General features: G+C 42.6%; 1 protein-coding gene across 1 annotated transcript in view; it reads left to right on the forward strand.

Moving 5' to 3' along the window:
- rad50 (RAD50 homolog, double strand break repair protein) overlaps positions 1–14,413 on the forward strand; it is a 134,462-nt gene that overhangs the window by 45,542 nt on the left and 74,507 nt on the right. The window contains 4 exon segments of the mRNA XM_052014835.1: positions 2,031–2,196; positions 3,165–3,358; positions 4,070–4,276; positions 14,143–14,325. Coding sequence (XP_051870795.1) covers positions 2,031–2,196; positions 3,165–3,358; positions 4,070–4,276; positions 14,143–14,325 — 750 coding nt within the window.

The raw sequence follows: 14,413 nt of genomic DNA on the forward strand, positions 1-14,413 counted from the left end.
CGCACCGCCTCCCCCCCCCCACAGAAACCTCACTGCCTCGCTTTCTATCCTCTTTATTTGCTTTAAGGCTCTTCAACCTGCTGTTTGCTCATCTGTTCAAAATCCTGAGAATCACTTCACATTTTTCAGTTATAACTTTCAGTTATATCAGCATTATTTGTTTAAGGCTGTGTATATGAGGGTTTGGTTATGTTCTTTGCAGTGCTTGCATTTTGTTTCCTTAAAGGGTTACTGTTGCATGGCATAAATGATTAACTTAATTTGATCCATATCTCTGGTGTGAATGTGTAAAATTAATCAACTGTGTCATTAATCAGCAACTTTATGTGAAAAAGGCGGTTTTTATTCATTTAGATAGAAATGTATGGCACTTTTAAAATAACAGTCTTGCCAAGAGCTATCTTTGTGGTTGAAGTTGGAATTGCTGCTTTAAGTTGTATAAGAACAGATTGCTATCATTGATCAAAGGCTGAGGTGGGCTCATTTCTATCATGTAGTGACAGCTTTGAGTATTTTGGTTAAGAGCTGGTTTGTTTTATTTTAAGGATTTGCATATCAGCTGTTTCTTGGATAGTTATTTTTTTGTGGGATGCACAGAGTGGGGAGGGCATCTTTGTACGAATCTGTGTACTTTCTCACTTTGAGTGCATTTGCCCTCTACCTCCAGTGTGCCCTTAGTGGGGGGGGGGGGGGGGGGAGGGGGAAGAGGGGTGGATGAGGAAAATCTAGAAACTAATCATGTACTTGTTCATACTCATTTTTACACTAAATTGGTTGGTATTGGTACATCTTAGGAGAAGCTAGGTAAACACAAGGAAGAAATAAATAAAATGTTATACTCACAGGATAGGAAAGAGACATTGCATAAAAGGCTACCAGCAGAGTTGAGGTTACAGTCAGATCAACTGTGTTCTTACTGAATGGCAGAACAGGGTCAAGAGGCCCAATTAATAGGTACATTTAAGTAATAATTGAACTGAATGGGTGCAGTTCAATTGGACTTGCAGGGTAGCACTGAGAATTTGAACTGATATATTTTCTACTAACCTGTTGACAAGATCCTAGTTTTCAGGGTTTTAAATTGGGATAATCTTAGCTTGGTATATTGTGATGTATTTGACTGCAGAGACAACACAAAACTTGTACATTTTGTACATGGCTACATTCCCCGCCAACCTCAACTGTTCCTCTGCGCCCCCCCCCCTCACTGCCTCCAGGCAAGGTACTTCTAAAGCTCCCCATTGTCAGGCTGTCTGATGTTTCTTGAACATACTTAGCCAGAGAACCTTATGGTGCAGAGGTTGGCCGGTTGGGTCATTATGTCCATGTCCATTCTTTGAAAAAGCTTTACGACTGTCCTGTTCCCTTGATCTTTAACCATTCCCATTTTTCTTGTAAGACCAGTTCCCCACTATTCAAGTTTCAGGATCCTCCAAAGCAAAAGAAAACTGACATCAAGTAAGTCCAAAGCAACCTGCAACCTTCTACAAGCTTTTGGTCACCTCTTCTAATGCTGCTTTGTGACACAAGTATCAGGTTTTCGATAAATCGTCTTCGGGCACTTTGCTATGTCAAAGGTAGAATGTAAATAAATGGCTAGTGTGTGGTATGCTAGAGCCTGCTGCAAACTAGGAAAATAAAGCCATGCTTATTCCTCCATCCCTTGTCAACATTCTGCAGAACACTAAATGCAATAAAATGGAATTAACAGTCTTTTACTGTTCCCTTCTATTTATTATCCTTTCTCCTTTCAATATCTTTTGTTTTATAGACTACAAACAACCATGGTGAACCAATTTATTTCTGTGGATTGGCTCGTTTTGATGTCATGCCTCATGAATTATAAATCTCATTCATTGTAGTAGTATTTCAGCATCCAAAAATATTGCACTGGTTTATAGATGTGCTATCCTGATAATATTTATAAAAGCACATTCTTTAGTGGTCGAACCAAAATTTCAAGTCGTCAATACCAATTAGTTGTACCAGCCTTCTACGAATTATCCATGATTAGTTTGGTCTGCTTTAAGGTTTTCCAAGGGACAGATGAGCAGCTTCGAGACAAGTATTACAATCACCAGAGAACAGTGAATGAGAAGGAGAGGCTGCTGAATGATCGTCAACGTGAGCTTGAACGTATAAATCAGCGGTGCCAGAAACTCAACCGACAGAAGTCAGAAATGTTGATTGAGCAAGGTATGCACTACAAAGGCATCTGTGAATGGAACTCTTCATCGTCTGCACAGTGACCCAGTTTTAGAGTCTCTACATGATACCTGTTTTGGTATACATGAAATCATTTAATTTTTTCCATTCATTAAAGAAAAAGTTTCTTTTTTTTTGCACACTCTGATGTTTCACTGCTTGCAACTTTGGGGAAGTAAAAAGCCCTGTAGTGAATTGGGTCTCATCTCAACAGAGAAATCTATAGAGAAGATCATGAAAATGTTAGAGAACATGGACTTAATTTAACCTTTGGATGTGGATTGTTAGATTGGGAGATAGGAGATAGGAAGGATAGGAAGATGGGAGTGTTAAGGGAATCCAATCTGATGGTGGTTTGTGACAAATCTTATTCTCCAAAAATTTTCAGGTAACTCGCACCCCCAGTGTGCGCGCGCTCTCTCTCTCTCTCTCTCTCTCTCTCTCTCTCTATATGTAAACACACAGACACACGTGTACACACACACACACACACACACACACACACACACACACACACACACACACACACTTACTTTCCAATGTACTGTGGTTGCTGTTTTAAAAAGACTGGACACTTAATGCGATTTGATGGTGAGTGGCCCAAGTGTATTATTTTGGCTTTGCACATCTTTACATTGGATCTCAAGATTGAAGGCTGAAGATATCCAAGAGCTCTGGTAGATATCTGCTTCAATCTGAACATAATTTATGACTTTATTGGATGTGAATAGTTGTGTTTCACCAAATGTTATCCATTGGATATCATGAGAGCTATTTAGTAACAAGTGTCTCCAAATGAGAAGTTTTGAGTTGAGTACTTGTAGGTCTGCTTGGATTATGAATCAGTATAGGAGACTGGCAAGAGGAAAGGATAATTTTGCTGATGAAAGTTACTCATGTTTTCATGAGTTAATAATTTATCCTCCCTCCACCCCACCACCCTGTTTCCGGCTTTTTAGGACGACTTCAGCTCGAAGCAGATCGTCAGCAGGAAAACATCAAGAAGCGAGATTCACTTGTCCACTCTCTGGCCATGCAGCTCAAATTGGATGGTTATGAAAGAGCACCTTTCAGTGATCGCCAGTTTGATAGTTTCCGTCGACAGCTGACTGATAGGTTGGAGAGAGAGAAAGAAACAGCCAGTCAGCTACTGGTGAGGCTTCGCTTTTTTTTGGACTATATCAAACTGTTTTCCCATGATCTCCACTTTGAGTCTGTTCCATTGTACTCCCACTGTACTCAAACTAGCTGATACAAGAACTTGGCCCATCCTCATCAATTTTGTTCATTTCTGCAAAACAAGAACTTGTCCTAATTTTACCAGATCAATTGACGATATTTCCTTGTAGCCGCTAATTAAGGTCTCACTTCTCTCTGCCAATGCCTGTGGACAAAAGACCATTGAAGCTTTGAATAGGTAATTTCAATTTTCCCTCTTTGTGGCCACTGCAAGCAATAGGTTTGTAATTTTCTCTTGTCAGGTGTTGCAAGCATCACTTTGCCCTCCGTCATTATCACTACAACAGATGATCTGCTCATTATCTCACTGCTGTTACAGAGGAGTTTGCTGTATACAAATTGACTTCTGAACTTCAACAATGCTATTGTTTCAAAAGTATTTCTTTAGCTGTAAAATAGTTCGGGACATTCTGAGGTTGTTTAACTCCAGTTATCATGCAGCCAGACACAAAATGAGGTTAACTTCAGAATGAAATAAATCATATATAAATGGTTAGAGTACTATTTGCTGTAGAGTTCTGACCAGGTTTCTCTTTGAATCTGGGTAACACCTTGCTCCTGAAGTGTTCTGATGATTGATGTAACCTGCAGCTGTCATACAGAAATCAATAATTGCTCTCAACAGAATGAATACACTGCAAAAGAAGCAGCAAAACAAAGGCAGATTGATGAGTTCAGAGATAAGAAGACAGGATTAGAGCGAACAATCGAACTGAAGACGGACATTCAGAGAAAGAGACAAACCGAACTGACAAATATTAAAGTGGATTTGCAACAGCTGGAGGGGTCTTCTGACAGACTGCAGGAACTCGACCAAGAACTGAATAAAGCGGTAAGGCAGCAATGGGATTACCCAAAAGCATTAGTCTTTGATCATTATCTCACTAATGCGCACCTAATCTCAGTCAGGAAAAATGTTGAAGTGCTATCAATATTTGATTTTTAGATGCGTGTGAGGTAAGAGAAATGAAGTGCTGTGTTGATACCACTCATTGAAAAATAAAGACGGGCCTGTTTTGGGATAGAGGCAATTGAAAAGAATATCCAAATGAGTTTGAGTACAGATCCTACAAACAATTTTAATGCAAAACATCAGAAAGTTAGTTTGACCCTCTTATTATCAAGTTTCATTATAACTCTTGTGCAACCTTCAGGCATCCAACATTTTAAGAATACTGTGCGATTAATGATGGACACTTGTTCAGCTAATTTGTGGAATGCTTTAGGCTAAATCCACAAATTGTTTCATTTACTGTTGCAATGTTAATCATATTTTTTTCCTCTATTTTGAACTTCCACATCAGTGAATTAGATTTGAAATTTATCCTTGGTGTATCCTGTTAATTAGTACATCTCTGTAGTTAATTAGTATGTATCACGTGCATGTTCAAACCTGAATAATACAGCAGACTGCAGTGCCGTTACTTGCTGTGCATCACCAGTAAACTCGAACAGATGTGTCAATCAACATTTTATAAATCAATACTAACACAACAAATAGTGTTAGTGGACCAGTGTTAGAGTGGGGAACTGAGGCTTTGGCTCAAAGGGCTTCAGCGAGAGGAGGCTGAGGCAAAGGTATGTGTCTGGTAAGTTTCCTTCCTCCCTTCCTCCCTCCCTCCCCTGCCTTCCCTGGCCAGAGTAGTTAGAATGGCTCCGGGGTCAGTGGTGTGTTCATCTTGTGAGATGTGGGAGTTCTGGGAGACATCCAGTCTCCCTGATAGCTACATCTGAACAAGGTGCATCCAGCTGCAGCTCCTTACAGACCGTGTTAGGGAACTGGAGATGCGGCTGGATGACCTTCGGCTCCTACAGGAGAACAAGGAGTTCATAGATAAGAGCTGGAGGGAGGCAATCACTCCTAAGCTGCAAGAGGCAGGTAGCTGGATGACTGTAAGGAGAAGGACAGAGAGCAGGCAGGTAGTGCAGAGTACCCCTGTGGCCATTCCTCTCAATAACAGGTAGACCTCTTTGGATACTGTTGGGGTGGGGTGACCTACCAGAGGAAAGCCGCACTGACCAGGTCTCTGGCACTGAGCCTGATCATGTGATGCAGAAGGGAAGTGGGGAGAAGAGGAGGGTGGTAGTGATAGGGGATTCCATTGTAAGGGGGGCAGACAGGAGATTCTGTGGACGTGAAAGAGACTCCCAGATGGTATATTGCCTTTTGGGTTCAGGGTCAGGGATGTCTCTGACTGGGTCCAAAACATTCTGAAGGGGGAGGGTGACTAGCTGGAGGTCATGGTACATTTTGGTACCAATGACATAGGTTGGAAAAGAGATGAGGTCATCAAGAGGGAATATAGGGAGCTAGGTCGGAAGCTGAAAAGCAGGACATCAAGGGTAGTAATCTCTGGATTGCTGCCTGTACTACACGCCAGTGAGGGCAAGAATAGGTTGCTTTGGCAGATGAATGCGTGTCTGAGGAGTTGGTGCAGGGGGCAGGGTTTCAGATTTGTTGATCATTGGGATCTCTTCTGGGGAAGGTACGATCTGTACAAAAGGAACGGGTGACACCTGAACTGGAGGGGGACCAATATTCTTGTGGGGAGGTTTACTAGAGCTGTTGGGGAGGGTTTAAACTAGTTTGGCAGGGGGATGGGAACCTGAGTGATAGGTCAGAGGTTGGTGCATTTACTGTATAAGTAGATGCAGAATGTAGAAAGACCGTGAGGAAGGAAGGAAGGGTAGGCAGTTGAAAGGGCAAAATTGCAGTCAGTTGGATGGGCTGAAGTGTGTCTACTTTAATGCGAGAAGTATCAGGAACAAAGGTGATGAACTTAGAGCATGGGTAAATACATGGAACTATGTTGCGGTGGCCATTACAGAGACTTAACTGTCACAAGGGCAGGAATAGCTGCTGGATATTGCGGGGTTGAGATGTTTCAAAAGGGACAGGAACAGAGGTAAAAGAGGTGGGGGAGTGGCTTTACTGATCAGGGACAGTATCACAGCTGTAGAAAGGGAGGACATCCTGGAGGGATCGTCTACTGAGTCACTGTGGGTGGAAATCAGAAACAGGATGGGAACAATCACTCTATTGGGAGTATTCTACAGACCCCCCCCCCCCCCCACCCCCAATAGCAGCTGAGACACTGAGGAGCAGATCGGGATGCAGATTTTAGAGAGGTGCTAAAATAGCAAGGTTGTTGTCATGGGTGATTTCAACTTCCCTCATATTGATTGGCACCTCCTTAGTGTAAAGGGGATAGATGGGGCAGAGTTTGATAGGTGTGTCCAGGAAGGATTCCTGATACATAACTCCTTGACCTTTACCATAGCCTTGGAGAAGGATAGGAGCAGATGATATGACAAAGTATTTAATTAGGGCAGGGGGAATTATGATGCTATTAGGCAGGAACTTGGGAGCATAAATTGGGAACAGTTGAGGGGGCAGATGCATTAGGGACATTTAAGAGACTCTTAGATAGCCACATGAATGATTGAGAAATGGTAGGGAAGGGTTAATATTTGGGACGGAAGGGTTAGATGGATCTTAGAGCAGGATAAACTGTCTGCACAACATTGTGGGCCGAAGGGCCTGTACTGTCCTGTAGCGTGCTATGTTCTAAACACTATCATAAAAGAACTAAGAATTATGATAAACATGTTCTTTGAATTTTAAAATGTTGTCCTTTCTGATTGCTTTCTTTAAAATATAAAGCACTTAAGTATAATAAGCAAACTGTTAATTGTCCAACCACTTGCAGCTGCACTGAAGAAAAGCTCATTTCTTTAGTTAAAAATATGGCATAATTGTATTAGGAAGCCAGATGTTTTATATTGTCATTGATTGCACTACTGATCAGGGAGAATGTCACAGAGGGACTTAGGGAGTATATCCTGGAGGGGTCATCCAGTGAGACAATATGGGAAGAAATCAAGAACAAGAAAGGTGCAATCACTGTGATGGGGATATACTACAGGCCTCCCAATAGCCAGTGGGAGATGGAGGAATAGATACTTACACAGATTATGGAAAGATGTAAAAGCAATAGGGTAGTTGTAGTGGGGTGCTTTAATTTTCCCAATATTAACTGGGATTCCGAGTGCCAGAGGTTAAGAGGGGACAGAATTTGTTAGGTGCATCCAGGAGAGTTTCTTGACGCAGTATGTAGATAGCCCAAACAGGGAAGGGACCATACTGGTATTGGGAAGTGAGCCTTGCCAGGTGACGGGAGTTTTAATGGGAGAACATTTTGGGAATGGTGTACGTTGTTGTACTTATTGTTGTATTGCCATGTACTTCGTTGTAAGCTTCACACAAACAAGGAATTTCATTGCACCCTGGTGTTTATCACAATAAACCTATCGAATCTAGTCTAATCTACGATGGTAAAGAAGGCATACAACATACTTGCCTTAGTTGTTCATGGTGTTCAGTTTCAAAATCAGGAAGTCATATTGCAGCTGTACGTTCTCCCCATGTCTGCATGCGTTTCCTCCGGGTGCTCTGGTTTCCTCCCACATTCCAAAGACGTACGGGTTAGGAAGTTGTGGGCATGCTATGTTGGTGCTGGAAGTGTGGCGACACTTGCGGGCTGCCCCCAGAAAACTACGCAAAAGGTGCATTTCCCTGCGTATTTCGATGTACATATGACTCATAAAGATATCTTAAAACTTTGGTCAGGGCACGTTTGGAGTATTTTGTGCAGTTCTGATTGCTGTGTTACAGGAAGGATGTGGAAGCTTTGGAGAGGGTGCAGAAGAGGGTCACCAGAATTTTGTCTGGATTGCAATGTATTCGTTATAAGGAAAGGTTGGACAAACTTAGATTGTTTTCTCTGGAGCTTTGGAGGCTGAGGGGCAATCTGATAGAAGTATAGTCTTTTCCAGGGTGGAAATGTCAAATACTAGATGAGTTAGCTTTATGGTGAGAGGAGGAAAGTTTTTATTTACACATAGAGTGGTAGGTGCCTGGAATGGGCTGCCAGCAGAGATGGTGGAAGCAGATAGGATAGTGGTTAAGAGGCATTTAGACTGGCACATGAACAGGCGGAGAATGGAGTGATATGAATCATGTGCAGGCAGATGGGATTAGTTTTGATTGGCATCATGGTCGGGACAAACATCGGACCAAAGGGCCTGTTACTGTGCTGTACTGTTCTGTGTTGTTTTGTAAGGCTGTTGTATTAAACTCTGAGTTTCTGTTAAGGACACTGCTGTATTTATCAAGCAGACCCTTTCTCACTACTTATTCAAATTGCCTTTTGTGAAAACGGAAGAATCACAGCTTACAGTGGAAGGAGCAGAAACATTAACGTGCACATATACAACCAAAGTGGATTGCTCATCGTGAGCTTGATAGCATGTGTTTTTTCTCCAGGTTCTGCAATTAGCTTTGCTTCAAGAACAAAACAATTAACAATCGTGTTGGACATATTTTTATTGTCCAGGTGTAGTATGCAGCACAGATTAACTAATGAATACCAAATTGGCTGAAGTACCATCTTTAGGAGAAAAGGCAAGCAAGTTGCCAGTTTGATAACTTATAAATGTCAGGACTAAATGCAGAAGAAGCTAATGCTTCTGGTGGTGTTGGGTCAACGAAGGACAAGGGCAGTTGTAACATAAACCAAAACAAGTACTGAGGAAACTTACTTGCCTAAAGTAAAGAAGGAAAATGCCAGAAATGCTCAGCAGGCTAAACAGCATCTTTGTTGAGAGAAGTAGAGTTAACATTTCAGAGTTATGACCTTTCATCAGACCTGCCTAGTTTGCTGAGTATTGTCAAAATAAATTGTTTTTATTTTGGATTTCTGACATCTGCAGTATTTTGCTTTTGGACTTCTTGCCAAAGGGTGGTCCTCTCAAGCTCCCCAGCAGCGGACCAGTTAAGGCTGGTCCTCTAGATTTCGCAGAAATCTAAGACTTGCTTCTATGTGAGTGGCTTGTACCATTCAGGTGCCTTGGCTGAACAGATAAATTTTGTAAGTGAATTCAAAAGGAGTAATGCACACCATTTGATTTAACTGTGTTTATCTAGTACACTGCAAGTATGCATATATCAACAAGTGACAGAGATGGAATGGTTTGAAATGTAATCAGCCTTTTAGATTAAAGTCCTTGCTGGACTAAAATATGTGTAGTACAAAAGAACTTCTGGATTCTTTATCTGGAGAAATGCAAAGCAGCAGCAACATTTGTAAATTTGTGCACTCGAGGTTTTGAGAAGGTTTATTTCAAGTTTTCCTTTTGCTTGTTACATGCTATTACATCAGTTGTTGAGTCTTCCTTTGATTGGATTTTAGACGGTGGCATATATGTTTGAGGCCAAAACCATTGACGCTTTATGAAGGTAAATGCTGGTGTTTTGCCCATCGTGCTAGGAGATGTTTATAATTGCAGACTTTATTTTTCAAATCAGAGGCTCAGTATACCACAACGAGCTGGTGCTTGTTTTTGTAGAGTCCTCATGCATTTCACACTCGTGCAGATTTTGCGTGACTAGCACATGACCCAGAACCTCCGAGCTGACCACGTTTGTGCATGCCTTTGAGTCTTACGATTTGCTTAAAATATTATGGTTCCTTTTTGCATTATTCAAGGTGGTTGAATTCATTTCCTGGTCCAAGAGCAGCATCTGTGGGGGGAAAGTTCGTCAGTGTTTTGGGTCGATGCCCTGCATTAGAACTGAGAGTTGGGAGAGAAGATAGCCAGTTTCAAGAGAGGAGGGGTGAGTCAGGGGTCAGTAGGTGATAGGAGCGGGTATTGGTTTGTTATTGTTACTTGTACCGAGGTACAGTGAAAAACTTGTCTTGCATACAGATTGTACAGATCAATTCATTACACAGTGCAGTTACATTGAGTTAGTACAGAGTGCATTGAGGTAGTACAGGTAACAAAACAATAACAGTACAGATTAAAGTGTCACAGCTACAGAGAAAGTGCAGTGCAGGTAGACAATAAGGTGCAAGGTCACAACAGGGTAGATTGTGAGGTCCGAGTCCATCTCATCGTGTAAGGGAACCGTTCAATAGTCTTATCACAGTGGGGTAGAAGCTGTCCTTAAGCCTGGTGGTATGTGCCCTCAGGCTCTTGTATGTTCTACCTGATGGAAGAGGAGAGAAGAGAGAATGACCCGGGTGGATGGGGTCTTTGATTATGCTGGCTGCTTCGCCAAGGCAGTGAGAGGTAAAGGCGGAGTCCAAGGAGGGGAGGTTGGTTTCCATGATGCGCTGAGCTGTGTCCACAACTCTCTGCAGTTTCTTGCGGTCCTGGGCAGAGCAGTTGCCGTACCAAGCCGTGATGCATCCAGATAGGATGCTGATGACAGGCAGATGGAGCTAGGTTGGGAAGGGGTGGAGTTGGGAGTCTGAAATGGGTGGGTGATAGATGAAAGCAGACAAGGGGAGGGGGGAAAGGCAGATGGATTCAAGTAGGGGGAGGGGAGGGTGAAATTGGAGACGGTTGCTGAAAGGTGATAAGCAGCAACACAAAGGCTACCAGTGCTGGAATCTGATAAGGAAGGAAGGTGATAATGGGAGCCATTAGGGAAGAGGTGAAGGGCAGATGAAATGTATGGACTGTAGGTAGGTGGAACCAGGAGGGAGAGAGGGTGAATACGGATGATGGGGGCCTGGGGTGGGGGCAGGTGGTGTATGAGAATGGGAACAAAATTGGGGGAACCAGAGCTGAATTGGAAGGAGAGAAAGAGGGAACTATGAAAGGGTTACTTGAAACTGGAAAATCCGGTGTTTATACGATTGGGGTTGCAGACTGCCCATATTCAGTCTTTTCATCCGACTACAAGTTACCTTAAAATCTATAGCTCTTTGTCACGCACCTCTCTGCTACAGGAAATGTCCACTCTAGGTCCCTCAATTAAATCTCCTGTCACTTTCATTTGTTCAAAATAAACAACATTAACCTTTTCATTTTTTCCTCATGGAAATTTCCAGTTCTGATAATGACCTTGCAAATTTCCACAGAATCCTCTATAAAGTATGTCTTCCTGTAAACTTCCTTGCAATCAACATGCATTTGAGTGTGGGAATATAAATCAAGTAGGGAAGAATACACAAAAGCAGCATCACTGAAACCAATGATACAACATCTCAAATGAAGGTTAATTGAATGCTGGAGGGAAAAAAAACTCAGCAGGTTGACTAGAACTTGGAGGGAAATGCTGCAAAAGGGCAAGGTGGATGTTTGTGTGGTCTGTGTCTGCTCGTCACTCTCACTGTTATAGTTAATTAGATATTCAATTACTTAGAGACGTACAGTACAGAAACAGGTCTTTCGGCCCACTGAGTCCACATCAGTCATCCATGTACACTTATTATTGTCACTTGTACCAAGGTACAGTGAAAAACTTGTCTTGCATACAGATCGTACTGGTCAATTCATTACACAGTGCAGTTACATTGAGTTAGTACAGAGTGCATTGAGGTAGTACAGGTAAAAACAATAACAGTACAGAGTAAAGTGTCACAGCAACAGAGAAAATGCAGTGCAATAAGGTGCAAGGTCACAACAAGGTAGATTGTGAGGTCATAGTCCATCTCATCGTATAAGGGAACCATTCAATAGTCTTATCACAGTGGGATAGAAGCTGTCCTTAAGCCTGGTGGTATGTGCCCTCAGGCTCTTGTATGTTCTACCTGATGGAAGAGGAGAGAAGAGAGAATGACCCGGTTGGGTGGGGTCTTTGATTATGATGGCTGCTTCACCAAGGCAGTGAGAGGTAAAGGCAGAGTCTAAGGAGGGGAGGCTGGTTTCCGTGACGCGCTGGGCTGTGTCCACAACTCTCTGCAGCTTCTTGTGGTCCTAGGCAGAGTAGTTGCCGTACCAAGCCTTGATGCTTTCTATGGTGCATCAATAAAAGTTGGTGAGTGTCAAAGGGGACATACTGAATTTCTTTAGCCTCCTGAGGAAGTAGAGGCACTGGTGAGCTTTCTTCGCCGTGGCATCTACGTGATTTGACCAGGACAGGCTATTAGTGATGTTCACTCCCAGGAACTTGAAGCTTTCAACCCTCTCGACCTCAGCATCGTTGATGTAGACAGGTGCATGTACACTGCCCCCTTTCCTGAAATCAATGACCAGCTCTTTTGCTGACATTGAGGGAAAGGTTGTTGTCATGACACCATTCCACTAAGCTCCCTATCTTCTTCCTGTACTCTGACTCATCGCTGTTTGAGATATGGCCTACAACGGTGGTATCATCTGCAAACATGTAGATGGAGTTAGAGCAGAATCTGTCCACACAGTCATGAGTGTTTAGGGAGTAGAGTGGAGGGCTGAGGACGCAGCCTTGTAGGGCACCAGTTATCCTACACTAATCCCATTTTTTTTCCCCTCACATTCCCATTAAATGCTACACTGACCCATACTCCAGATTCAGATTAGTTTATTGTCATATGCAGTAGGGTGCAATGAAATTCCTTGCTTGCATGCAGCTCACAGAGTAAACAGTATACATGGTTTAATAAATACAGCAATAAATATGACCACAAGTGCAACACAGCAGTCTGGCGCACAGATTGTAGTGCGAACTGAAGTAGTGCAAGAAGAAATGCTAAAGTGACAATAACAGAATAACCGAGAGAGGTAGAATTAAGAGTACAAGAATGAGGCAGCACAGATAGTGAAGGGAGTGTGAAAGAGGTGACTTGTTCTGAAGTCTTATAGCAGTGGGGAAGAAGCTAAGTCTGGATGTCCAGGCTTTCGAGCTCGTGTATATTCTCCCCGAAGGTAGGAGAGGGAATGGCCAGAGTGGCAGCCATCCTTGATGACACTGTTAGCCTTCCTGAAGCAATGCACAACAGCTTGTCCTGTCCTTAACAGTGTGGTAGTGTCTGATGGTTCCAGGCAGTCCCTGGTTTGTTTAGCATTTTCCGATTATAATTAATAGATGTTTAACATTTATTTTTACAGTTCATGATGACATCTGAAGACCAGCTTAAATGCTGTCATCAGCATCCTCAATGCTCTTTATATCAATCTGTCTACTTCATTTATATTAGGCAGGAAGATGCCCTCTGCTGTATACCAAGCAACAATATATAGACAGGGTTACTGAGGCTGGTGATTTCCTCAGATTCTGCTTTACTTCACATTTACCCAAGTGATGCATGTGCCCCCCCCACAAATCAGTTTACCCGATGGTTCAAGAAAAGTGGTTAAAAACTGGAGGTGAGGTGGTGATACCCAGTCAGTGGACCATGGCTGATGAGTATTTATCTCAACCTCAGCAGACCGGAATTGGAAAAACTCAACAGGTTAGCCAATAAGTGTGGTGAGAGAAAGGGAGTTCATGTTTCCAGTTATTGACCTTTCATCAGAACAGGACCGAGTTATTCTAAAGCCTTTGCCTGGCTCCATCATCCCTGTTTGTCATTTGATCTCTCCCAGTTCCCAACCTGACATAGACCTTCCCCTTTGTTCTTGCCCCTCTCCACTCTTTCTTTGCATATTAAGATGTGGCCTACTTCCAACTTCCCCTGCTGAGTATTTCCAGCACTTCCCATTTTATTTCACGTCTCAAGTGTTTATAGTGTTCTACATTTGGAATTTAGTATCTTGATTGCATCTGTTTCACCAAATCCCTGGAATACAAATAATTCAGTTACTGGAAAGAGATTTAAGTGTTGAAGCTTCTGGTGCTCTTTTAGTTTCTGATGCTTTTTCTTCCCCTCAATTAACTGTCTCCCCTCGGGGACTTCTCACTTGTTGCTGAATTTGTTGTCTGTTTAGGAGCGTGATCTTGAACGTGCTGTAAACGGCAGTAACGTGGAAGGCCTGAATACAGAAGTGGCAAATCTGCGGAAAGAGAAGGAAGATTTAGACAGGTCCCTGCGGAAGCTGGATCAAGAAATGGAGATAATAAACATGCACACCACCACCAGAACTCAGATGGAAATGCTGCAAAAAGACAAGGTGAATGTTTGTGTGGATCCGTGTCTGTCACTCTCACTTGTATTTGGTGGTCAATTATTTAGTGGTTTCCAGAACAGAAACGGGTCTT

This window comes from Pristis pectinata, chromosome 4 (genome assembly GCF_009764475.1).
Source record: "Pristis pectinata isolate sPriPec2 chromosome 4, sPriPec2.1.pri, whole genome shotgun sequence".
NCBI classification, from domain to species: Eukaryota; Metazoa; Chordata; class Chondrichthyes; order Rhinopristiformes; family Pristidae; genus Pristis; species Pristis pectinata.